Genomic DNA, 27637 nt, shown 5'->3' on the forward strand with positions numbered 1-27637 from the left:
GATTTCCACGAAGACCGGTCCTGCACCGCTCGCATCCAGGCGCCTCCCGCGAACTTCACCAGATCGTCGGTCCACCTAGTGGGAGGCCTGCCCACGCTACGTCTTCCGGCTCGTGGTCGCCACTCAAGAACTTTCCTGCCCCAACGGCCGTCAGCTCTACGAGCTATGTGCCCCGCCCACTGCCACTTGATTTTAGCGATTCTGCGGGCTATAATATTATGTCAGTCACTCTGGTTCTCCTACGGATATCCTCATTTCTGATTCGATCACGCAGGTCACTTACCAATCAAAAATGTCTCGCAAAGTCTGTCCCAGCTCATGTCTCCCATGCTGAATGGGAACACAGCTCGATCGGCTTCAGAGAGCGACGCCCACATAGCCCGCACGCCGCGGTCTGAGAACCGCCAGTCGCGGGTCGAAAAGTAGAAGAGGATGTTCGCCATCTTCATCACCTTGGAGTAGAGTTTCAGCATTCTGGAACGAGAATGAACAGCTTCATGTGGTTATTAGATCAGCCAAATGTCAAGATAACTTATTTTTTGTTTAGTTAGGGCCTTCACCCACGGCGCATCGCTACTAACGCGTGAGTCGCATTTGCAACGCACTACAGACAGGCCTGGCTCACTCCGCGCGGTACATCCGATAATTACCTACAGCGAAGCGCCCCGCCGGCGGGTATTATATCAGTCGAGTGTCACGCGCGCGCCCGTCAGGACGCTGGCGTGCGTTGTAGTACCTAATTCTATGATCGAAGTATTATTTAAAAATGGACATAAAGAGAAAGAAATATTATTGTGCGGCGTTCGGGTGTTTAAATTCGAAAAGAAATCTACCGGATTTATCTTTTTTTTTCGCTTCCCAAAGATGCTGAAAGGTATGTTGGCCATGTAGGTAATCAATAATTCTTAGGATAGTATAGGAACCTAACCTACCATGACTACTGCTCAGAATGCGTTCGTTCGTTTCAGCCAAATGACGTCCACTGCTGGACAAAGGCCTCTCCCAAGGTTTTCCATAATTAATGCGTACTTTACCTACTATCGTACCTCATTAAAAATAAGTAGATTAATTATTTTTTTACTAGACACTACTAGACAGCAACCCTAACAGCGTAAGAAGAGTTCAGAGGCACGCGATAGAAAGAGACAAAACTTGTAGGTGAATAAAATTGTAAGTACGTAGTGCTGTGCGAGATGAATTCCACTGTATCGCGTCGTAGCAAGACTCGCATTTATTTAAATCGTCTTGCGGAGTGTACTATTACTTATTCTGTGCTACAGATTCAGAAGCGATACCAACGCGCTACAGCAGCGCGACTGCATCGCTACAAAAAGTTGCCGTGGGCGAGGGCCCTTATACTTAGTTCTTGCAACTCACGAAGGCGAGTGAGCGTTACTTGTGTACGTGTACTTACATGCACATAACGATTTTTATTGGTTATGTTACCTATATTTATTGTGCCCCATCGGCTGACGTACGAGACCAACTCAACAGGGCCGTCTTTAACCTAACTGGGGCCCTGAGCACTTAAGGCTCAACGGGGTTGTATTTCCCAAAAATAGGGAAATTGAATAATTATAAAACTTTTCAGCCATTACCTTTATCTGTGTAGGTATACTTGTGAACCTTACTGATCTTACTGGCACAGAGTTAGGCGGTAATCACACTGCGCCGCGCTCCGCCGCGGAGCGCGGGGCGACAGATTTAATCATTGTATGCAAGTACTTCAGTTTGTATAGAAAACACGCGCGGCACTTCACACTGACAACGCGTCCGCGCGCGTGATTTTTTATATGAAAATCACGCGCTCCGCGGCGGAGCGCGGCGCAGTGTGATAACCGCCTTACGCCCCCTTGCCCTAAAAATGTACGATGATCAACTGCACAAATCACTCCTCTTATAACTATCCAAGGTGCTACTGTGTCAAGCTATAGATGTACCCTCACAAAATATTGTCAACTTGCCCGTCCTTTTGTGAGCAGTGTTCAAAGTTTTTAATTTGTTATTATTATTCTAATAATAGGGATGTTTCCTGGGTCAAAAAGCAAGAGTATTAATTAGTCCGTCAGTTAACTTATCAAAAAATACTCTACACGTATTTTTTGCTTTTTCGAACTAATGAAAATTTAAAGAGATAAAGCGCGCCAAAGTTCATAAGAAGAGGCCCGTGACGTCAATGAGTGCATAAAAGTGCCGCACTTTGTGACGTCGCGCGGAACTTCAACGCACCATAACTATGTAATTATCTGTTAGATTGACAAATAAAAATACAGGTGTCCAATATTTTTTGATATTAAACATGACAAACTAAAAAAAATTTTTTAGGAAACTAGCCTATTATATTTAATGTTAATGGATTATTTAATTAAGTACCTACGTAATAAGATAAGATATTGAATAAAAACTTAGCCTAAATACAAGAAACTTAAAAAATAAGGCCTAAACCCTGTGTAATTAAATCAACAAATAAAATTAATTTTTAACTCACGCTCGTCGCCGCCCAGTGACGGCGCAGTACGCATCAACCGTAAGCGCGGGCAAGTAGTGCAGGAAGAAGTTGTAGAACAAGAACATAAAGTAGCTGTTCGTTGGGTTGAGCCCGTAGTACCTGCGAGGGAACGATGCATGGCTTAGTTTATTTTAGAATAGAATAGAAAACTTCATTTGCAAGAAAGGTATACAAGCAGGCAAGACATAGATTAAAACAGAGAGAAATAAACAAGTGGACAAATTAACTGCTTGTGCCCCTCTGACAAAAAGGCACCCGCTCAGCTTATGGGTGAATTTCAACAAGTGCATATTTTTGCCTAATTTTGGTGGAAATTGTTATTTGTGTATTTTTATTCTTTAATTATAGATCAAATTTATTGGAAACTTATACTGTTTCTAAAATGATTAAGACATTAAATTTTGTCCAGTAGTTTTTTAGATTTTCCTTACACCAAAATTAAGAGAACACCAAAATTTATATTAAAGCACCAAAATTAGAAAATATGCTGTCAGTCAGTCATATCTTAGTGCCAAGCTCAAGAAATGGTTTTAAATTTACCAGCACCGACTCCAAAAATATTAATCATGGTATATTGTCCTAATAAATAAATAACGACGTACTTATTTTCTACTTTTAAGTGATTGTTGGCGTCGGTTTTAATTTTTTTGTTAAAATTATTTTTTTTCATGCTTTTTAGTTGATTAGTCCTTGTTATTGTCACTGAAGAGGGACAGTACCTATGTTTAATGTGATTAAGACTTTTTTCATGTAATTTATTTTGGTATCTTTGAATTTCTTCTTTTATTTCTTACAGCAGGCGCTACCCAACCAAGGCGTCTGGGACATGCGTGGAAAGCAATTCTTCATGGGAGTGGAAATACGCGTGTGGGCCATCGCATGCTTCGCGCCGCAGCGGACCGTCAGAGAAGACGCCCTCAAGTAAGTTGAATACATACGTTTAAGTGAACACTATAATTTATTTTATTTATTTAGTGTGGTTAAGATTATGGACCAATGAAAAGTTATATTCCATTTTTTGTCATGTAAAGAGTAATTTGTTCATATTTTTGCCGGATCTAGAGAGTCAGGTTTCGCAGTGGATCTGCCATACCATATAACGTTTTAATTTTTACCCGCAAACTGTACCTACGTTGTTAGCTCAAGCTAACAGAATACAAGGGTACAATGACTGTTTGCCCCATTAGGTTGTATACAGGGTGGAAACGATAAGTGATCTCACTCGATTATTTCTAAACTATACAAGATATTGAAAAACTGTTTACTGATCCTGAAAGTGCTTCACGAGCTCTTTCAAACGGTACCAATAATACGAGTAGGTTACAGAATTGACTGGAACTATCCGAAAATTCAATGTTTCCAGCTTCCATACTAAATGTATGCCAACCACAAAATATTAGAAGTACCTATAATTTATTTTTTGTTAAATAATAAACTTAAAAAGTCAGTTAAGTAAACTCGTAACTTGCATCTTATTTTAAATTATTTGTGGAAAACATTAGTTTTAGGCTTTACTTGCTATAATATTATCAAGAGATGAGTGCCATGACTGTGATAGTACTAAAAGTATGGAAGATGGAAACATTGAATTTTTGGATAGGTTCAATTCAGGGTTCGAGGATAAAAATAAAAATAAAATAAAATATATATCAAGGGATATATATCAAGATATATATCGGATATATATCCGATATATATCAAGCCGGTTTTGATGATATATATCAACTTTTAAAATTTGTTACTGTATTTGTACTTTTTGACATAAGATTTTTATTTTTTTAGTTGATTTTGCCGTATTTCAAAGATATTTTATGTTTTTGCTTTATTTGTCTGATTTTAAGTTTTAAAAACATTAAAAACTAGTTTATGTAACACATATGCAATAGTATTCATGAATAATACAATAAAATAATACTATAGCTTTCATACAAAATTGATATAATATCAAAGTTGATATATATCGGATATACAGGGTGTTAGGTAAATGGGTATATGAGCCGACGCTAGCCCATGTTAACATGTGCATATAAATGGTATGGTGAAGTCAGAAAATTGATATCATCATTTTAATTATTTTAATTTTCATACAAATCTGATTTTATAAATTTTATTTTGTATGAACATTAAAAAAATTAAAATTATGATATCAAATTTCTGACTTCACCATACCATTTATATGCATATGTTAACATGGGCTAGTGTCGGCTCATATACCCATTTACCTAACACCCTGTATATCATAAATATCCGATATTTTGATATCTATATATATAAAAGAAAGTCGTGTTAGTTACTCCACTTATAACTCAAGAACGGCTGAACCGATTTAGCTGAAAATTGTCAGGGAGGTAGTTTAGAGCCAGGAGAAGGACATAGGATACTTTTTATCCCGTTCGAAATTAAAAAAAAAGTCTGCTTATTTATTGCCATTAAGGCGGAACAAAGTTCGCCGGGTCAGCTAGTTTATAATAAATATCGGATATTTTCGAACCCTGGTTCAATTTATTCTGTAATCTATTGTTGATATCGTTGGATAGAGCTCGTGAAGCACTTTTAGGATCAGTAACTAGTTTTGCAATATCTTGTGTGGTTTTTAATATTATGTAACTTTACCAAATGTATGGAAGCTGGAAACACTGAATTTTCGGATAGTTCAAGTTTATTCTGTAACCTATTATTAGTACCGTTTGAAAGAGCTTGTCAAGTACTTTCAGGATCAGTAACCAGTTTTTCGATATCTTGTATAGTTTAGAAATAATCGAGTGAGATCACTTATCGTTTCCACCCTGTATAGCACATAAACTGCTAGTGCCATGCAGTTTATTTTTAAATAATCTTTACCTTGTCACGTGGCGTGCCGGGAGATTGCCGAGCGTGCGTAATCGCCCTATGAGAGTAACGATAGTGTACCAGTCAATGGACGCTACGAGTTATTTGACAGAAGACCCCTTGAATGTCCAGGAATATTACTTCCAAGACAAATTGTAACTTTTCACTCTTTATCTCAATAAGTCGGCATCATTGAGTTGTTAAAAATAACTCGAATACCTACATGGCCCAGTGTCCAATGGCTGGAAATTTATGATGCTGAAGCTGATGTCGTTCCCCAAGTGGCGTGGGGAGTAAAGACAAAATCCTCTATTAGCCTTTGTTGATTAAGAGATGGTTGTGCTCTTGCATAACTCAAAATCAAAAATCAAAATCATTTATTCAGTTTAGACCACAAGTGGCACTTATGAACGTCAAAATGTAAATAATAAAAAAAAGAAAAGGTAGCCCTTATGGGGCACTTTACATGTCTCCTTATCTTTTGGGCCTGCCCAGTAAATGCGTATTCACTCGCTTTAAAGAAGCCCAGTTCATATGGTTCTGGAAAGATATCAACAGGGCTTCTTTCTTCCTGATATTGATGATGACACTGTTTTCCTTCGTAGGAACTTCACGCAGCAGCTGCAGAAGATATCGAACGACGCCGGCATGCCGATCATCGGCCAACCGTGCTTCTGCAAGTACGCCACGGGCCCGGACCAGGTGGAGCCCATGTTCAAGTACCTCAAGTCCACCTTCGTGCAGCTACAGCTCGTTGTCGTCGTGCTGCCCGGCAAGACGCCAGTATACGGTAACTATTACAATTTTCTTGTCACATTACACTCATTCGTTATTACACTCACACACACTATCACACGTTAGTCAATAACGCTCATATTCACAAACATTACTAGGCCTCAGCCTCGAGTTTAGCGGGCAGCGGGGCGGGAGCGGCGGCGGCGCGGGAGCGGGGCGGGCAACGCAGACCCGTTCTCGAAACAAGCGGGCAGCTCCCGCGGCGCTTTAGCGGCGAAGTGTTGTGTTCGGGGTTGTGTTGTCGAGATATTTGTTTTTATTCGCAAACGAAATGTCTGAACAACGGCGACAATTTTATTTCGATTCAAATTTATTCCTAACGCTCGATTTATTGTGGGCAAAAGAAGGAGTGCGCTGCCCGCTCGTTGCCCGCTCCCCCCATTTTAATTACATCTGCGTACTTAGAATTTCTATCTAGTTTTGTGATTGTATTTTTTTTTATTTAGACAAACAAAATACTTTGTGAATGGAATAGGATAAAAATGCGTGTCGTTTTGTGATTAGTAGATTTAATTTTAAAAACTACTAAAATAATTGTGAAGCTAAACATAATACCTGTTACTTTAATTTCAGGCGGGCGAAGTCGTGGGCAAAAAGTGGTATAAAACCAGCTTTTGCCCACGACTAAACTTGTATAAAACACTATAATTTTCATTTCAAATCAAACTGACTGAAAATGATCAATTTTGACAGTTAATGACTAGTTTTTGACCAAATTGACCGTAAATGACGGTCAGTCAAATTCAATCATTTTAGTCTTTTCAACACTAGGCCACCGACGTCTGTTCAGCACATTCGTGACACCCCCGACTTTTGCATGTCGAGCGCATACCGAGATTTGAATTTCGAAGGAAAGCTCGCGTTTCGTCCCTTTATATGAAGTTACAATACTGTATGATATTATTACCGTGGTCGAATTGTTTTTTTAGAACGTTCTTGCACCGACTCGCATTCGTCTGTACTTAGCTTTATTACGACTTTATTACAGCGCCATCTCAAGGCTTACGATAGTACTAGCTCCATTTGTAGCAGTCTAGACCAAATAGGTTCAGTTGTAGCTGTCTACTGCTGTAGATAGCAGCACTAGTATTAACAAAGTTTAAATTTATGATGACGTGTATAGATGGCGCTGTGATACAAGCCCTATTTTATCTGAATAATAACTCACTCGGTAGAGATACCTGGCGCAACTATGTAAACATAAGTTCAAAAGTGCATGTAAGCGCCATCTGATGTTTTATGTGATATGTAACATCCACCGAATGTATCTTAACAAATTGGTTAGTTTCATAGTTTAATAAATAATAGTACTTAAACAAAAGTATTTTTTGAATGTCCAGTGTTTTGTATTATTGATGAGTAATGTTTTTTCTATGCTAACAGTCTAACACTATTCTTCACCATAAAAGCACCATAACTTCATTCGAATTTCCAATAAATAGTAATTCGCATTCAATTGTTTTGGAGTTAAGGAGCCAGTTCATTTAAGTTTCATATAAATAATACGCATTCGACTTCTTGAAGGGAAAATGAAGAAGTTTAGGAGTTTCATTTTCTAAAGTGTTTAGCCGACGATTAATGTGTGATAATAGATTTTAACCAGTAAGTGTTCGTGAACGTGAATGAGTTTAGGCAAATGAAACAAAACAGTGCAACATTACTTTTCAAGTCCACTTAAGAAATTCAAGACAGGTTTCAGTGAAGTGCTATATCTTTACTTAAACTCAAGGGAAATGGAGATATCACTTCATTTGTCATTATCATTCATTATTTCATCAAGTGAATCATAACTTGGATATAAATACTTGATACTTGCTAAATGTGCAAACCGCACGAAGCTATAACTGAACAAAAAAATACGCATTTTTTTTTGTCGACGTAGGCATTTGTGGCGACACCTATCGACGCGCCAATATAGACTAGTGGTAGTCGCCACCCAACAGATGGCGCTGACACATACATGACTATGGTATACGCTGCCGCGCCTACAAACCTGCATCGCGGTATCAGAATTTTCTGCCCTGGCAATATGAAAATCGAGATGGTATCAACTGGACAATAGTCCCCATCCGCTCGAAAGAAAGCATTTCCACCTTGGCTTCCTTATTTTGTGGTCGATCATCAAGCACACATTCAATGAGCGGGTTCATTTAACATTCAAAGTTCAACATGCATTCAATGAGGGCTATCGTTTTTATACTTAACAGTTGGCACCCCTGGCGATTGACAGGACCTTACTCTACAGTGGCGCCATCTTGATGAGTGCAAATGCGATAGTCCTCCTACCACTTTAGCACTCACCAGATGGTGCCACTGTCTTCGCTACTACGAGGGCTGCACTAAAAGTATCGGGAATGGAATATTTCCACTGTTCCAGTCATATTAAAATATATTTAATTGCAAACTCCAGGGTTTTAAAAATCGTATACCATTTATTTATTTAAAAAAAGATTCTCGGTCGTATCACAAGGTCTTGTCAAACTTGTTTAGTCGTTGAGAAAATGGAATTGACTCGAAAGAATTCAAGAGTGATGATTTATTATGACTTTTGAAGTGGTTTAACACAAAAACAGTGTGTTGACCGGATGATTTCTGCATTTGGTAATGAAGCCCCATCCAAAACCACAATTTATCGCTGGTTTCCTGAATTTCAACGTGGACGTGTCAAGCTCAGTGATGATCCCCGTCAAGGTCGTCCAAAAACTGCAGTCACCTAAGAAAACGTTGATGCTGTGCGTAAGCTGATTGAAGAAGATCGACATGTGATATACCGCGAAATTCAGGCAANCGCTGCTTTGCCAGAAGCTGCATTCGTGGTATGGTTTTCATGGCAGTCTGTTAAGATGGGTTTGTTCCTACCTTAGTATGAGGAGTCAACTTATTACATTGAAGGGTTTCAAATCAGCTCCTATCACTATTACATCAGGGGTGCCACAGGGTTCGCACCTGGGACCCTTGCTCTTCCTAATATTCATAAATGACTTGGCAGATAATCTGGTTTCTCCGTGTCTTCTCTATGCTGACGATCTTAAAGTTTTCACGACCATTAATAACATTAACGATTGTCATAGGCTTCAGCGAGATCTCGATAGCATCTCGACATGGTGTCGGCGTAATCTAATGTATCTTAGTGTCAGCAAGTGTTACATCATCTCGTTTACTAAAAAGACGAAACACAAAAAAATCTTTGACTACCGGATTGACGGCCAAGTACTACAGCGGTCCACTGTAGTCAGGGACCTCGGCGTTATGTTTGATGATCAGCTGACTTTCAGGGACCACTATGACCACGTTATATCTAAGAGTCTTAAAACTCTTGGTTTCGTTGCTAGAACAACCAAAGACTTCAGCAAACCCCAAAGCCTTATCTGTATTTATTACAGTCTTGTTAGAAGTTGTTTGGAATACTGCTCGGTGGTGTGGTCCCCGAGCTATGCAGTACATTGCAAAAGGATTGAGAACGTTCAAAATAAATGCCTCAAAATACTCGCTTACAGATTAGGACTCAATCGTAAACTTTTATCGTACCATGACAGACTTTTGCGTTTTAAAATGACGTCGCTTGAGATACGACGAAAACAGCAGGATCTTTTTCATTTGCACAAAATTTTACACTCCATATTTGATTCCCCTAACTTACTTTCTCTGTTGAATCTTGACGCTAGAATTATTTCTCGCCATCGTATGAAAACATTTGTTTTGCATGTTTATAAGAACAATACTTCTTTTTATAACCCTGTTATACGCATGTGTCGGCTATACAACGAATTGCTGCAGAATAGTAACCTCGATATATTTGTAGCGAATCATAACACCTTTCGACGAACCGTCAAACGTATCCTCGGCTGAGCTACTGTTCTCTCTTTGCTTGTTTGCTATTGTGAGTAGTAATTACATATATACTGAAACTTGTGAATTCTAACGCAATATTATTTGTTTTTGTTTTCCTTTGCGAGTATTCCTTTATTATGTGGTATTATACCTGCCCGCCCACCTGTTCAATATTGTTACTATTGTTTTACTTTTATGATTTTATAGCGAACGGGTTGCGCCTGTGCATTACTTGACTTTATGGGTAATTCATGGGCGCAGCTTACTTTTGTGTTACTTTTACCTCTATAACACAATGTTTGCGTGATTGTTATTGCATGCTGTGTGTACACATTTTTAGGTTGCAATCTAGATTTATAAGCATTATTCTGTAATAATTGCAATTATTTGTAACTACCGTTGTATCCCTTGATTGTTACCTGTTGTGTATGCCTTAATAAATAAATTAAAAAAAAAAAAAAAAATTCTACTAATAGACCCACTGATCGCGTTCGAAGCACCTGTGCGGCACTATACTCGTCACGACATGCAACGAGACAATGGGCCAACTATCCGGCCGCCGGATATCCGGCTATCCGGCCTAGCAGCTGGCCGGATATCCGGTATCCGGTATCCGGCCAAACAACTATCCGTTTCATCTCTACTATAATCCAAAAATATACTTTTTCCCTAAGTTCTGTTTTGATCTTCAGCTAAAAAAATACATATTGTAAGAAATTAAGGATGTGGACACTGCACCAAAATTAGAAACGCTTAGTTCAATTATTTTTTGTCGAATTTGTAAAAGAAAATACTCATTAATAATGTTGTCCTCAAAATGGAACCTCTGTATATTTTCGTGTAAAAAAAAATCAAAGTTCTATGTCATAAAAAACATATGATTTTCAGCTACGCCGCTCAAAAAATGTGTTTGGGAAATTGACCCTTATGTTAGTGTACTATCAGCCACAGTTCCAGCTCATTTCCGGTCATGTCGTCTCGTTCTATCGCAAAGAATCACCATTTGATGAGAGCGAGATAAAAAAGAAATGGGTACTTAGCTGAAAATGTGGCCGATAGTACATTCAAATTCCTTAGACGGCGCACACCGTTGATTTTTCGTCGGCCGATAGTTTAGTCGGGCAGTTGATCAGTATGGGCATGTATGGGAGTGCGCACACTACGCCGATTCGATTTGGTCGATTCTTCATACAATTTAAAATCGGGCACAACTATCGGCCAACTAAAAATCAACGGTGTGCGCCTACTCTTACAACTAGGTATACCTATGTATGTAATTATTGTAGATTGCTGTACCCAACCGGTTACTTACCTAAGTCACCTAGTTTTAAGTTTTTATTTTTTAAGTTCACATGTATAAACTCATGCTGTTTGTTTCCTTAATAAAGAAAATAAAAAAAATAAAATAAAATAAAAAAATAAGTTTCTTATGCCCGTTTTCACCATCAATCCCTATTTTTTAAGTGACGCCTATGAGAACAAAATGCCTGTTATGTATTACCATATTAGGGGACACTTAAAACTTATTAATTGATGGTGAAAACGGGCAATAGTGTACAATGTATTTTATTGCAATAAATAAATTGCAGTGCGATGTCGCAAAGTCAACGCCCGTGTAGCATATTTCAAAGGGCGATGAAGCTAAATGAGGAGATCCGCAGGAAAAGCAAAGTAAACGACAAGGCCATCAGAATTGCCAAACTTAAGCTATACTCGGAGTTTCCCTGCGTGATCGAATCTGAAATGATCCGCAGAAGAACCAAAATGACCGACATGGGTCGCAGAATTGCTAAAATCAAGTGGCAGTGGGCGGGGCACATGGCTCGTAGAACTGATGGCCATTGGAGCAGAGCAGTTCTCGAGTGGCAACTACAGACCGAAGACATAATTACATGCAGGTCTCCACTCCGTAGACCGGCAATCTGATGGAAGGTCGCGCGCGGGAATCCCTGGATGCCAGCAGCACTGGACCGGTCTTTATGGATATCGGGAAAGAACTTTGTCCAGCTGTGGACGTCCTTTAGCTGGAACGAACTATGTATCTAGACCCTTTCAGAGCACTTATTCACACTACAAGTAGTGCTCACTACCGCCATTTTGGAACAAGATAATTTTATCGGCTGATGCTAAAAAGTGGTGAAAAATTATGTTCCAAATAATCGAACTTACCAAACGGCTTTAGTGGTGGGCTTGTCGATTCCATACTTTCTGTTGAGCTCGATGAATTTGCCCCATTTTATTGGGTTCTGAGCACCGGAGACGAAGTTGTAGATCGGAATATCTGAGGTTTGGCTGCAAAAGAAAACGATTTATAGTTATCTAAAAGTAGATAAATAAGCTAAACTATCGGCCGCCCGCGACTTCATACGCGTGGATCCCGTTTTACCCCCTTAGGAGTTGAATTTTGCAAAATCCCATCTTAGTGAGCAACTACGTTCCAAAATGAACCCCCATGCAAAATTTGAAGACTCCTAGCACTTGTAGTTTCTGAGATTTCGTGATGAGTGAGTGAGCAAGTCAATCAGTGATCTTTCGCTTATAAATACCTATAGATTTACATTCCCAAGCGCTTTGAGGGTTCCGTGAAAAAGTGCGAATTATTTCGATAAAGGGATTTGAGAACATCAGGCCTCCTCAGCCCATCTGGCCAGCGTAGGGAGGAGTGCTGACCAAATCCTCCATTTGCCTCTAGAGTCATGCTCCAGCAGTGAGGACTAAAGGACGTCGCACATTTATCAACCCAAGGGATCGTACTGTATCAAGGCGGTCAGTAGGTACCACAAGGTTTCATACAAATGAAACTCCATACTGCAACGCATACTTATCCGCAACGTAAACGCCTCGCCTCGTGATTGACAGCGCGCGTAAGGCGATACGGTGTTGATCCCTTTCCGAGTTGATAAGTAGGGGAGACCGAGGCTGAAAGTGCCGGGGGTAAATTGTTCCGATGCAAAATATCTCGACAACAGAAAGAATTAGATATGTGATCGTTTATGTCGCATGTGGCCAACTGTTAGGCATTATACGAAATAATACGATCACATATCTAATTCTTTCTGTTGTCGAGATATTTTGCATCGGAACAATTTACCCCCGGCACTTTCAGCCCCGGTCTCCCTATGTGATTACTCTTGTAGCGAACTTAAATTGCTTCCGTATAACTCACTTCTCCTTAAAGTTCTTGGCGGTGTGCCAGGCTGAAGTCAAGATGGCGTTGACGGTTAAGTCCACCGGCACCATGTCTGCCACTTTGTTGAGGTCCATGTACATCGTTCTTAGCACCTGCAAACATAATGATGTGGTTTTATAACACAGATTTGACGATCATGGGATAATGAGGGATACGGGACTATTCCCACCTCTTGTTCCCACCACTGCAACTCCTGTGTGGCCAGGATCTACAGCTTGACCGCCAATAACCCAACCAGTGAAGGTCAAGTTTGTCCCGGAGGAATTTTAAACTGTCATTGGAGGATAATGAAGGACAGGGAATGAGCTGACTGCATTCAGTTTAACAGAATAGGAAAGAAACGATAGACTTGTCACATAAATCCATGAGAATTTATGCCCGTTTTCTCCATCAATCCCTAATTTTTAAGTGACCCCTATGAAAAAAGAAATTCCTGTTATGTGTTACCATAGGGGTCACTTAATTAGGGATTGATGGTGAAAACGGGCGTAAGACTATTCCCACTCTTCTGTCTGACCAACCCCCACTATTCCTGTGGACATCCTTATAGGCTAAGGGTTTTGTACCGAAAATAAGTTCGACCGGTACCTCTAGCATGAACAACTTTCGTCTTCGAATCGTTTGCGTATTCGACAAAATTCGATACTCAACCTTCGAATTAAACGATAACGTGACAATTTTGATGAATTTGAATCTTGAATTAAGTTTCGTTCAACCATTTCTCATACTAAGTTCATTTTACGACACGTTCACAAGAGCGCTGTTGTAGTTTTCGTACTAAATCTTTTGATGGACTCAAAAGTTTTTCGTGCTAGCCGTACAGTGCACGCTCCGTGCACCCACGTGAAGGTTAGCTGAAGCCCTAAGGGACAAAATGTGAACATCAGGCCTCCCCAACCCGTCTGACCAGCGTGGGGAGTGTAGGCCAAAATCGTCCACTTCATCATCATCATCATCATTTCAACCACAGGATGTCCACTGCTGAACATAGGCCTCCCCCAATGATTTCCATGTTGATCGATTGGTAGCGGCCTGCGCCCAGCGCCTTCCTGCTACCTTTATGATGTCGGTCCACCTTGTGGGTGGACGTCCCACGCTGCGTTTTCCGGTACGCGGCCTCCATTCCAGAAACTTGCTGCCCCATCGGCCGTCAGTTCTGCGTACTATGTGCCCTGCCCATTGCCACTTCAGCTTGCTAATCCGTCGGGCTATGTCAGCGACTTTAGTTCGTTTACGGATCTCCTCATTTCTGATTCGATCTCCTCCACTTGCCTCTGGTAAATTAGAGTAGTGCTCCTGTAGTGGAGACTAAATGACCTGATGATTATGACTCACCCCTGTCCCGGTCCCGACCACGAGTCCCGTGGGTCCGTACACGCTGTCTGTCCACCCTCGTACTGGCTCTTCATACGTGGACACCACTGGAAAAGATTAAGTAGACAGTTTCTTGGTTAAAATTAGTTTAAGTTCCAAATAAAGTCTAATATTAATTACTATCGTTATAACTTAGTGAATAGAGTCGCTTCTCAAACTAAATTTTAAATAAACAACTTGAAAAAATAGAACTGCCTAAGGCGGGACTTGAACCCACTACTTTCCGCTTGCCTTAGGCAGTTCGATTTTTTCAAGTTGTTTATAATTAGGTAAGTACTATCTTTTTAAGTATGTTGTGGTGGACAGCAGAAAGGGTCGTCATCCTACATTGTAGAATATTGACGGTGATTATGATGTTGATGGTGATAAAGTCCGGTCGCCGAACAAATAGAATTTCGTACAATGACCCCAAGCTACCCATCATCATTGTAGCAGTGAGTGTGCGAGTGTGACAAATATAATTATGCGCGTACGATAGGGATGGGTAGCTTGGGGTCATTGGACGAAGTTCTATCTGCTCAGTGACCGGACTTTAGTTGTAGTTGATAAACCAGTCAGTGACTTACCAATGGAAGGTCTGACGATACAGATGGGCAGGCCCTCTCCGTACTTCCTGACCGCTTCCTCGGCCACTGCTTTGGTGAAGCAGTATGTGTTGGGCCGCTTGCCTATTAACCTAGAAACGGTATTAACATATCACAAACATTACTACGAGGTCTCACAGTGCGCGTGGACGCACAGGGTGACACACGAGCCAATCACAGAGCTCTATTCAACGCTGTGCGTTAGATTTGCTGCTTCGTTTATGAATACAGGCGTAAGAATCGTATGAAAAAACTGTAGGTAAACTTTTTGTTGATGTGTCTTTAAGGGTATTTTTAATATTGTGCGGATTGCAGGACGTCACACACTTATCAACCCGGAAAGGGATCGTAACGTAACCGTATCAACTCGTGGCGGTCAGTATTCTTTGTATGAAACTCCGTACTGGCAACGCACACATCGTAACGTAAACGCCTCGCCTCGCCTCGCGTTTGACAGTGCGCAAAAGGCGATGACAACTCGCGAAAGGCCCTTTCCGAGTTGATAAGTCTGCTATGACCTTTCAACACGGAAGCGGGATTGTCCCGCATGCATGACACCTGCACGTGTCCTCTTCTGTATTTTAGAACTGTATCTTATGTGTTTTACACTGTTAACCAGTATGAACATGTACAGTCAGAGTCAATTAGTTCGTGACTCCCAAAGTAGCCAAAAAGTTCGCAACACGTCTTTGTTACAATTGGAATAAAGTTGTATTGTCAACTTTTTGGCCACTTTGGGTGTCACGAACTATTTGAAACTAACTGTACTTACTTACACTAGCTTAATATCGGCTGATTCCTCGTACAAATTAGAAGCCGACCGAAAAAAGGAGATAAGTATAAACTTACGTAGGCAAAATGGCATCAATAAGATCCTCATTGATTTCAGAGACGGCCTCTAAAGCTTCCACTGACATGGGCGGATCGTAGAATCTGAAACGTATACATATAAAATATTTTAATCCCAGTAAACGATTTAAAAAAACATAATAAACGAAAATGTTGCAACAGAATAAAAAATAACCTATTCTGTAAATAACGCCATCTATTGCCGAGTAGCTTAAACCAAGTATCTGAATTTTTCAGTTGTTCTTCACAAGAAGTCAAAAAATAGTTTTAGGTAGGTACTAATATCAATGTTTTTTTAAAAACGTGGTGCATACGCATGTTCAGGGGGCTTAGTGTGAGTTTACGTCAAACGCATTCGATGTAGACTGCGTAAAAAAGTGACATTAAAATATGTATGACGGATTGTACAGCGCCCCTAGCGGAAACTTTCAAGAACTAAAATTTTCATATAATTTTTTAACGCGCTCGCTAGTAAGGCCTAAAGGCCTAATTCACACGAGAGCTTTTTTAACGTCCGTTAAAAAAGCGTTCAAATAGAACATATGCATACCCAAGTACGTGTTCACACGTCGGCGCTTTTAAAACGCGACGCTTTTTTATCGAGCAGTGTTGCATTTTCAACGCAGAGCGTTGGGAATAGGCTTGGGTATGCATATTATGTTCTATTTGAACGCTTTTTTAACGGACGTTAAAAAAGCTCTCGTGTGAATTAGGCCTGACTACTCTTGATATAAACTCACACTAAGCCCTCAGATTAGAAGATAACTTACTTTTCCTCAATATAAGGCACGTGCGTATTAGAGAAGGCAGTCGACACGTGGGTGATAGCACGAAGATTGCGGCACTCCTTAGCCAGGCGGAGCACCTCCTTGGTCCCTCTGACGTTGATGCCGGTGGAGACTGACAACTTCTCGTCGAACTTGACCGTGGCTGCCGCGTTTATGATTACTGACACCTGGGAAAATTCAATAAAACACGGAGAGAATAAAAAATGACATTCATCATCATCGTCGTCATCATTTTAAAGGACGTCCACTCCTGAAAATAGATTTCCACATCGCCCGGTTGGTAGCGGCCTGCATCCAGCGCCTTCCCGCTACCTTTATGAGGTCGTCGGTCTACCTTGTGGGTGGAACCACGTTGCGTTTTCCGGTACGTGGATTCCACTCCAGAACCTTACTGCCCCATCGGCCGTCAGTTCTGCGAGCTATGTGCCCCGCCCACTGCTACTTGATTTTAGCGATTCTGTGTGCTATGTCAGTCACTTGAGTTCTCCTGCGGATCTCCTCATATCTGATTCGATCACGCAGGGAAACTCCGAGCACGCTCTATCGCCTTTTGGGTGACCTTGAGTTTTATTTTCATCCTCAAAGAGCTTCGTGTTAAAAACAGACTAACGTCAACTGTGCAACTACGAATACTGAAGTTTTTTGGTCACGTCTCTAGAAATGAGAATTCGATGGAGAGACTGGTAGTTCAGGGCCAGGTGTAAGGCAAGAGAGCACGCGGTCGATCGCCAACCCGCTGGATAGACGCCATCACAAAGGCCACTGAGTCCACCATGGTCCAGTGTACTCGCGACGCCTCTAACCGTCAGAAATGGAAGTACCATCGCCAGGAGAGCTACCATCGGAGATGACATCACCCCACGATGTACCTAGTCAGCGCAGCCACGACCACTCTGACAAGAGTGCCCAACTAAGAAGAAGAAGGCCCATAATGAGGGCCCTAATAGTCGTGAAAAGATGTCAAACACTTACTTTGCTAGTAATAGTCCGTCTGTCTTCGTCGCTGATGCCCAGGCCAGGCAGTTCCATGTCGCCTATTATGGGAACCACCTTGTGGATGCCCTTTGGATTCTCGTCCAGAGCTCTGTGGAATAGCTGTAAAATAGCAGTAGACAGGGTTACAAATTACAATATGACGTGTTCCTGAAATCCTGACGATATCCTATAACTCTATGGATATTTTTATGTATAAAAATAAGTCAAAGAACAATATGTGTTCCAAAACGCATATTAAGGAAGATAATATCATCAATCTTAATAAAAATAGTTCAAATGTTTATTCAAATTAATTTGTAGATAATAATGATGTAAAAATAACTTTTATAGGTAACGTAACAAAAATGCAAGGGTGGTGTGGTGGTTGAGAAACTACAAGTCCATCGAGTTAAAACTGCGCACCTAGCATCCGTGACGTCACATCGACGGCGAAAGCGGGATTGCGAGGGAGAGTCGAATTCCAGCGTGGTACGCAGTACCTCTAGTAGGAAAAACTTTCGAGTTCGTTTCGTTGCGTATTCAAAGTGTCATCGAAAAATTTTGTATGAAAAATTAAACAGCGCCCCCTAGGGCGGCTATAATATAGGGGGCGCTGTTTAATTTTTCATACAAAATTTTTCGATGACACTTTGAATACGCAACGAAACGAACTCGAAAGTTTTTCCTACTAGAGGTACAGTTATCTCAAAGTTATAAATAAGTTATGATTATTTTTATATCATTAGATTATTATTATTTATATAAATTTATGAAATGGATCTATTCTATTTATTTATTTGATCACCAATAAGATGATTGTTTGATTTTTAATTACTTACAAATTCGTCCAACATATCGTGCAGTCTCACTCTTGCATCTTTCCCTTTCTTGTTCCGGATGAGCACGTAGATAGTGTCGACATCTGTGCACGAGCGGAGTAACTTCTCGATGAGCACTGCAAAGGTACCGCCGCTTGGTAAGAGATGGCGCTAGCAGTTTTGAATGTGAAAATTACACGACGAAATATTATTTTATGTAAGTAACTTGTATAAATACAATAAAATATCGATCGAATACGTATCCCTGATGATTTTTTACAATTTTAAAATTATTATAACAATGTCCCGTGCCATGCGTGTACTTATTTGCCAAGATATTTTATGCATTGAATTGCTAGTAGGTAATTACTTCACTCTTTGGAATAGCTTGTTAGAACTTTGGATCATTCTTATTTTACGTCGATCTAGGTAAAACTCAGTAAAACTCTAGGTAAGTATACTTACATGCATACATTTTATGTACTTATTTAATCATAATATCCTCCTTTATCTTTTCTAGGTACGTAAGCCCCCTTTTCTATCAGAGAAAACGGTAATAAAAATCCGTAAGTAGTAAAAAATGTTACCTTTATGTTAATTTATCATAATACTTATCATCTACAAAAAATCTTTTTTGTAATAACCTGAAAAAATCGAACTGCCTAACCCTTTCGGACCCGCGCTTAAACTAGAAAGAAATTTTTAATTTTGAAAATGAATTTTAGGTAATTTGGGGCCGCAGATTACGAATCTGCTATAATTTTCCAGATTTTCCGCCGCCATCTTGGAAAATTCATATACCAACAATTGTATCAAACTGGGCCCTTCACTTCCCACGTACAATTGTGAGGGTAAAAATTGTAAGGGTTTTAGAAATTGTATCAATGGCATGTATTCCGAAAAACGTATTTATAACCCGTAAGGAATAAAGAGGTTTCAATTTTATACCAGTATTTGCCATTTAATAATGATTTGTGGGCAAAACCATCTGTTCCATGAGCTCAACAGTAAATATAGCGCTCGAAATATTCCTATGGAGTTTTAATATCTCCTGGATCATGAAGAGCATCTCCTGGAAGAGGTTGACGATTGAAGGGCTTCGTCTGCTATGCCGCTTGCATACTCAGAGGTATGTATCGTCATGAATGTCTGAGCCTTCATCAGTACCTCTAGTAGGAAAATCTTTCGAGTTCGTTTCGTTGCGTATTCAAAGTGTCATCGAAAAATTTTGTATGAAAAATTAAACAGCGCCCCCTATATTATAGCCGCCCTAGGGGGCGCTGTTTAATTTTTCATACAAAATTTTTCGATGACACTTTGAATACGCAACGAAACGAACTCGAAAGTTTTTCCTACTAGAGGTACAGAAGAAGAGGAGTAGTTCATCTGAAGTAGACGAAACTAGCTTTTGTCGTTGTCATCGCTCTCATCCCCAGATGCATTGAGCATCTCTGCGATAGTAGCGTCGTTTAAAATCGGAAACATGGTGCGGAAACCATGAAAAATTAATAATTATGAGAAACTTAAAATACGCATAAGGTATTGTAGGGCCCACGTCGATACAATTGTGTCAGTAAAGTTCGTTAAGCCGTTACGCCAAAGTCTTTGCTTACAAGTAGTCACTGTTATCATCAAAAGATGCTATTTTTATCTATTTGTCTATTTACTAACTTGTATATTACTACAATTACAAAATAAAACTATAGTAGGCACTTTCTTTCGCCAAGTCGGGGAGCGCAATCAGTCATGAACTGTATAGGTTGTAACCTGCTCACCAACTGCGCTTCGGACAAAATTTGCACGGGAGGTGAAAGAACGCATCCCGCACAATCGTACGATACTCAGCCCATCCACTTCCGATGTAAAACTAATAAGATAATCTCGATTTTGTAACCCGCACAATTGTATTGGAGCGGTCCGAAAGGTGGGCATCGAACCCACGACCGTTCGCTTAGGCAGTTCGCTTTTTTCAGGTTATTTAAAAAAAAATAGATCGAGAGGCGACTCTTAAATCCAGAAAAATTTGGTAAATAAACTTTATCATTAATTTTTTTTTCTCGTATTAAGTTTTTTTAGTGATTTCTTAGTGAAAAAAAATACAAAAATATGATTCCGGCCAGGATCGAACTGGCGGCCTTCTGCGTGTAAAGCAGATGTGATAACCACTACACCACGGAACCGATGGGAGAAATGACGAAATTTTCAGCCTGGTTCTTGGTAGTTACCAATTTCAGTTGAAATGTTTAATTTCAGAAGTTTCAGGCCGATTGAAGACATTCGTTTTTTAATCGGCCTGACTTTTCTGACTTCCCATACCATTTATATGACCATGTTAACATGGGCTAGTGTCGGCTCATATACCCATTTACCTAACACCCTGTAGAAGTTATTGACTAGCATCTGCTCAGATATTAATGAAATAATGAATGTTCAGATAATGGTAACTTGTAGTGTATGGAACTTATTGACATTTTAAACTGTTCAGAAGTATTTGGTCACTTTGTCTGCTCCAATATATCTGACGGCGAACATAGTGTGTTTGGAATTCGAATAATGGCTGATTTTTCAATCGTCGGATAACTTTTAACTGAATAATAAGTTTGGCACATTGACAGTTTCAGTATGGGAAATGTGTCAAAATAACAAGTTTATTCTTCAGTTAAAAGATAGGTATCTGACGATTGAGAAATCAGCCCTAAGTAGAGTAAAAAAGTAATTTCCTATTTTCAATTTCTTGATAAATCGGTTTTATGTAGGAGCAAACGGGATGTTCGTCTAATGTTAATATTAAACACATATACTACTAAGGGGGATCCTGCACAAAACAGTTCCTGCAAAAAACAGGATGTCTTCGTTAGAAAGAAGCCACTATTTTATTTTGAACTGTGGCACCACCACTTGTTCTATGTATATTGTAGGTATATTCACTTTATTATTTAGTTAGTTTTTTTTTATATATCGATTAAATAGGTAGGTTAAAATAAAACACAAAAACTTAAAAATTCATATTTTATTCAGTACTTTCTCAAAATGGGTAGGTTTCTCAAAGCAGTTGACAAGAGCGACATGGTGTCGTTTTCATAAAAACAATAATATTATTTCGCAATTAAGCAACTTTGACAAAACAAAACACATCAAAAAATAAAAAAAAATGTATTTTCAGGCTCATGCATATTACTTTGTGGTAAATAAATAATTTTGAAAAAAAGAATTAAGTACACAAAAGAAACTTAATTGCTATTTTTTAAATAAAACACAAAAGAAACAAACAAAAATACAGTACACAATGCAAACATCACCACTTAATACATTCGAATGCAATCTAAAACAGAAATACAAAAAAATCTACAAAACGATTTTTTCCACGACACGACTGGCCTTCAAACTTATCCTTCCATCTGAAAAACGAAAAAAATATTGTTAAAATACATATTTTTAAACAAATCTGTATTCGATAAAATAAATAATGCTGAGTTGCAACACATAACTTTAACCGTAACTATTTAACGATAGCCGATGTTTAATATTTTTTAAGGAGTTTGACAGATTTTTGAAGTTTGAGTAAGATGGTGCAATGCAAAACTTTTCTTTTTTTTATCAATACTCTGATTTCCAGTATAAAAAAGTTGTTTATCAAAAAACAAAAATAATTTATTTCAAAACATTTTTGATCCTATAAAAGTAGAGTCAAAATTCAATAACAATAAAAAATAACTTACCCTTTTTGCAAGACACCCAAATGAAGCAAAAAAAAATGCACACACTGCACACAAACGCGCACACAAGAAATAACCTTAAAAAACCAATCACCAAAAACAAAACACTCAAAAGTCAAACCATGCATATCAAATAAAATCCAATCAAATCCCGTAGATGTTGTAAAAATGGGATGCGAACATCAGGCCTCCGAGTGTAAGAAAAACTGTAGGTACTAAATGTATGGAAGCTGGAAACAGTATTTTCATTATTCCGAAAGATATTATTGATACCGTTTGATAGAGTTCGTGAAGCACTTTCAGGATCAGTAACCAGTTTTTCAATATCTTGTGTAGTTTAGAGATAATCGAGTGAGACCACTTATCGTGTACACCCTGTATCGGTAATATACAGTAGGCATTGCAATAATAATAATACCTACAAGTCTATGTGTAGTATGATCCTATACAAAAATAATGTAAATAATAATTTTTAGTTTTTTTTATCGATTTTTTTCATATTTTTAAACTAGCTTTCCGCCCGCGGCTTCGCCCGCGTGGAATTTTGTCTGTCACAGAAAAACTTTATCGCGCGCGACCCAGTTTCAGAAACCGGTATAAAAACTATCTCTATGCCAAATTTCATCAAAATTGGTTCAGTGATTTAGGCGTGAAAGAGAGACAGACAGACAGACAGAGTTAATTACTTTCGCATTTATAATATTAGTATAGATGGAGCTTAACTAGAAGTTAACGATCAATTCGAACAAAAATTATGTTGATTTAAAAGACTCAATACAAAATAATGATGACATCATTATGTAAAAAGTTTTATAGGAAGTCTCATGTCGAACTATTCCTACAAATAGGTAATGAAAAAAACATCATTATGTAGGTAAGTACGCACATATTCCGGGTCATTTGATTGACGTGTATTGTGAATGTAAAAAACCGGCCAAGTTCGAGGTAAGAATTAATTTCCATTATATTTAAAACTGAGCAACGGGACACATACGTGACATTTATTTTATTACTAGCGGCGCCCGCGACTTCGTACGCGTGGATCCCATTTTACCCCCTTAGGGGTTGAATTTTGCAAAATCCCGTCTTAGTGAGCACCTACGTTCTAAAAGGAACCCCCATGCAAAATTTGAGACTCCTAGCACCTGTAGTTTCTGAAGTGAGTGAGTAAGTCAGTGACATTTCCCTTTTATTTATCTACATAATATTGTATCAGTGGTAAGCTGTAAGTGCTCATGTAGAGTCATACTTACTAATCATATTAATATGTACTAAAGTAACTCTGTCTGCCTAAGTATTTTTCACGTTTAAAAAAGCCATATCACTAGTAGACCGTTTCAGATAGTTTGTAATAATTTCTATTAAACATTGTTTTTTTACCCTAATAAAGTAAAAAATAAAATGTGAGAGATACATTGGGAAAATTATGGATCAGTTTTTATCCCGGTTAAAAGGTTAACTCGCGCGTTAATGTTTTTCTGTGACAGACCTTTCAGATTCACGCAAAATCTCGTTCTACATGAATGTCGTGTATTGCTCTTAGTTTAAAGAATCCCTACTGAACAGATTTTTGTCGACAAAAAGTTTAATCGGTATTCATGAACGGTAAGAAAGTACATTACACACATTCGTATCGGCCGAATACAAATCAGATCAAACTTTGTTTGTCACCTGTCATCTGCTTTGCAATGGAGAGAAGTCGAACCTTAACTTCGAACTCCTATGTTCTTCTGATTAATTTCGTTGCGGGTCCAATGACAGTTTAACTTTCCCCCGGGATAAACTTGACCTTCACTGGTTGGGTTATTGGCGGTCAAGCTGTAGATCCTGGCTACACAGGAGTTGCAGCGGTGGGAACGAGAGGTAGCCGATCAAACTATCGGCCGACAAAAGTCTGAGTCTGCTAACTCAGTTTATATTATAATGTTTATGGTGAAATGCCAATGTTTATTGCGTCCCTGGTGACGCTCTTTTCAAAATGGTTTCTACAGAATACCAGCATCATGTTCTTTACGGAATATGATACAAGCTGAGTAGAAGCAATTTGGTTCAACAATTTATTTATAATTATTATCCAAATTGTGTAAAATTACTATGTTTGAACCAAATAAACAATTTTTCTTTCTTTTCTTTCTATATAGGTTTAAAATGTAACAATACTCACACAAAGCGACTTACCTTTCCCCAAAAACCCAGTGCCACCCGTCAAAAACACACACTGATCCTTGTAAAACTGCTGGATGTCTGTCTTCCCAGCTTTACCCTTGGTCAGTCGTCGCTTCTCTTCTTCTTTCGCATCCACTTTGTCTTCTTCGGCATAGTAGTTGTCGAGCTGGTTGGCGGATACGAACTCGTGGTCTTCTGAATAGTCGAGGATCTTGGCTGTAGGGTTCATAGCTTGGTTTTCCACGTCAGCGATCCGCACTGAGTTCTCCAGTTCCTGAAAGAGGTATATTGTTAAGTTTAGGTACATGAGAACTTTCCCCCAGGACATAGACCTTTACTGGTTGGGTTATTGGCGGTCAAGCTGTAGATCCTGGCTACACAGGAGTTGCAGTGGGAACGAGAGGTGGGAATAGTTCCGTAGGCAGAGGAGAGGCTCAAAATTTCATTTACAAAGAAACTTGGCCTTTTCACTGTTTTCAAATTCAAATTCAAATTCAAATTCTTTATTGCTCCAATGTTGGTATATAAAAGTTCTTACATATAGACATAGACCCAAAACATTTTGAGCTTTAAGCGAAGCTGTAGATCATACACGAAATCACCTGAGACTGGGAATTAAACTAAGGACTTTGTGTCAAAAGACCATCACAATATCATGAGGTGCACTCATTAGTTACATATTATTTAATGTAAGTTGTTAATTTGCTGTTTTGAATTGTAAGGGAGGCTGACAAAGGTGACTGAGTTTCTTTCGCCACTACTTCCCAGCACCAGCCCATATGTTGTCCCGAAGTGGTGGTAGGGCAAGCTATATTTGGGACGTGTATAAGCGCCCTGGAAACGGCCTAAGTTTTGATTTGAGAGGGCTTCCCAAACTGTGCTTCGCGAGGCCCTGGAATGGGGTGGTTGTCGTGGGGTGATCGAAAATAAATGTGGAGAAAGAGATGAGAGTAGCAAATTATATATTTAGGCCCCGTTTTGAAAACAATACTCAGAAATGCAAACTCATCCTACTCATTAGTAGCCATTCAAAAAAGTAAAATAATTTTATAAGTAATTTTTTCATAAAAATTAATCCGGTTGCCGCGCACAAAATGGCAAATTCCCATGCAAAACTAGATATTAGCAAAACTAGTTATGGATATTGTTATAAGGTTTGATTAATCATTGCGCACGGTCGTTGTGGCTAGTTTCCACCAATCCGCACACACCGCACATCTCCGCACCGAAAAACACCGAAAAATCAGCTTGATCCATTTCCACCGAAGCCCTAGTGGAAACCGCCTCTATGGTCTAGTGGTAAGACCACCTGCTTCAGACGCAGAGGTCCCGGGTTCGATTCCCAGTGGGGGCAGATTTTTCTGTTCCGTTTGGTTGGTGGTAGGGCTTGTTCTAAGCCCGCCTGGCTAGCTACCACCATCTTACCTAAGTCTGTCGCCATACAGTGTTAACAGCATTGTTGTGTTCCGACAGTTAGAGGTAAGATAGCCAGTTCCTCCGTGGTTGAGGATTCCGGGTGAAGCTCGTTTCCACCTTTTACCATCAGGCGAGATTCATGCCAAGAGCTTCCTCGTTGTGGATAAAAAATAAATAAAAAAAAAACGACAGTAATATGAAAATTAATTATATTATCTAGGTACTTACATGTAAATTGTCTTGCAGCTCTCTGCTCAAACTTCTGATGTTCTCTAGCTCTCTGATCTGCTTCTCAGAGGGTTTCCCGTAGACGTCCACCTTCGAATGAAAAACCTTTATTGAAATTATTTGCTCTGTCTTTCCTTCTTAGCTGGAAAATGGATACAGTTGGACAAAGACCTGCCTCAAGAATTTTCCATAACTAGTAACAATATCCAGGCAGTTGCCTTCTTCTTCTTCTTTTCGTGTCGACAACAAACCTACGCAGTGTCAGCCCAAAACTCCGCCACAAGAGTGGCGTTGTCAGTAGCACTCATCAAATCCTCCTGAGTGCAGTTGCTTGGGCATTGAGGGCACGACATCAGGTGCTTCATCGACTGGGGAACAAAACCGCACCTGCACTCCATGTTTAAGCCATCCAAGAATCCCCACCTGACCAGATTATCTGTGCTACGGCCAACCTGCGTTCGAAGTCTATTTAAAGACTTCCAGGTAAGCCAGGGGAGCTCATGTCTAGGTGGAGGACTCTCAGACATAGGGACAGTTACCTTGGACATAGTTGCCTTGGATTGAACCTTTACCAGGTCGTTGGGTCACCGATTGGGGTTGGGAGCCCTATCTAAACCAGACCAGATCTGTCCGCATTTGAAGTACGGAAATAGACATTGCTCTACGTCGCCAAATTGCGTTACTCAGAGTGATTCAGTCTTTTACAACGTGTTAAGAGCATAGCACAGGACCGGGAGAATGCGAAATATCATGGTGTTATGGTTTCCCGTGGATGTAGTAAGCGAATAAGGGACAAATAAGCGAACATCAGGACTCCCCAACCCGTCTGGCCAGCGTGGGGTGTGAAGGCTTTCATTTGCTGGTAAATTAGAGGGTTGCTTTACAAGTTTGATGCCGATAGAGTCGAATAGGATAACCCCCACTCTTCCCGTGGATTTCATTAGCGACAAATACGCGAAAATCAGGCCTTCCCAATATGACTGGCCAGCGTGGGGAGTGTAGGCCAAATGCTCTATTTCAGGGTATCCTTCCGTTTGGCCAAATTACTTTTCGCCAAATTTCACTTCGCAAACAACTTATCGCCAAAGTTTCATTTCCCAAATGAACTTTTAGCAATTGTATTTTTCGCAACTAATTCATTTGGACAAATTATCATTTGGCCAAATTTTACTTGGCAAATGTTTATATAGCAAATGTTTTATTTTGCCAAATATTATATCCCAAATAATTTGTTTGGTCAAATCGACACTTCACATACTTACCCGCAAATCAAACCATAAGGCAGAGGCAGATGATCATGGTTTTCACAAGAATGTTATGTAAAACAAAGAGATTGCAGAAAATAGTATGGTTGCAGAAAGTAGGTATTGCAGAAAATAGTAGGTTAGGTTAGGTTAGAACAGTGACCCTTAACGCGCGAAGGCGAGCGAAGCGTGCCGCGGCAGCGGCCGCCGAGCGCTAGAATCACCTCTATTGTTAATGAATCATTTGGAAATTTCGATAAAAAGAATGATTAATATGAAAAATTAATATAGAACAAATTTAATATTAACTACCCACTAAACAAAA

General features: G+C 39.6%; 1 protein-coding gene and 2 non-coding genes across 4 annotated transcripts in view; 1 reads left to right on the forward strand and 2 right to left on the reverse strand.

The window, feature by feature from the left end:
* LOC114350785 (fatty acyl-CoA reductase wat-like) overlaps window positions 1-27637 on the reverse strand; it is a 52720-nt gene that overhangs the window by 2392 nt on the left and 22691 nt on the right. The window contains exons 3-14 of one of the 2 annotated variants that reach the window (XM_028301717.1): window positions 26069-26158; window positions 24437-24698; window positions 18564-18679; window positions 17722-17844; window positions 16732-16916; window positions 15962-16045; window positions 15095-15204; window positions 14490-14575; window positions 13131-13246; window positions 12134-12256; window positions 2489-2608; window positions 284-474 (exon numbers count right to left, since the gene is read on the reverse strand). In XM_028301717.1, coding sequence (XP_028157518.1) covers window positions 284-474; window positions 2489-2608; window positions 12134-12256; window positions 13131-13246; window positions 14490-14575; window positions 15095-15204; window positions 15962-16045; window positions 16732-16916; window positions 17722-17844; window positions 18564-18679; window positions 24437-24698; window positions 26069-26158 — 1606 coding nt within the window. The remainder of the gene's footprint in view (window positions 1-283; window positions 475-2488; window positions 2609-12133; window positions 12257-13130; window positions 13247-14489; window positions 14576-15094; window positions 15205-15961; window positions 16046-16731; window positions 16917-17721; window positions 17845-18563; window positions 18680-24436; window positions 24699-26068; window positions 26159-27637) is intronic. The other variant, XM_028301718.1, reaches the window with a different exon arrangement.
* TRNAV-UAC (transfer RNA valine (anticodon UAC)) lies at window positions 20650-20722 on the reverse strand. Its single transcript has one exon. It is a non-coding gene; the product is annotated as a tRNA-Val (tRNA).
* On the forward strand, window positions 25707-25778 carry TRNAL-CAG (transfer RNA leucine (anticodon CAG)). The gene has a single exon. It is a non-coding gene; the product is annotated as a tRNA-Leu (tRNA).

Source organism: Ostrinia furnacalis, unplaced genomic scaffold (genome assembly GCF_004193835.3).
Source record: "Ostrinia furnacalis isolate ACB-3 unplaced genomic scaffold, ASM419383v2 OfSCF0976, whole genome shotgun sequence".
In the NCBI taxonomy this organism is placed as follows: domain Eukaryota; kingdom Metazoa; phylum Arthropoda; class Insecta; order Lepidoptera; family Crambidae; genus Ostrinia; species Ostrinia furnacalis.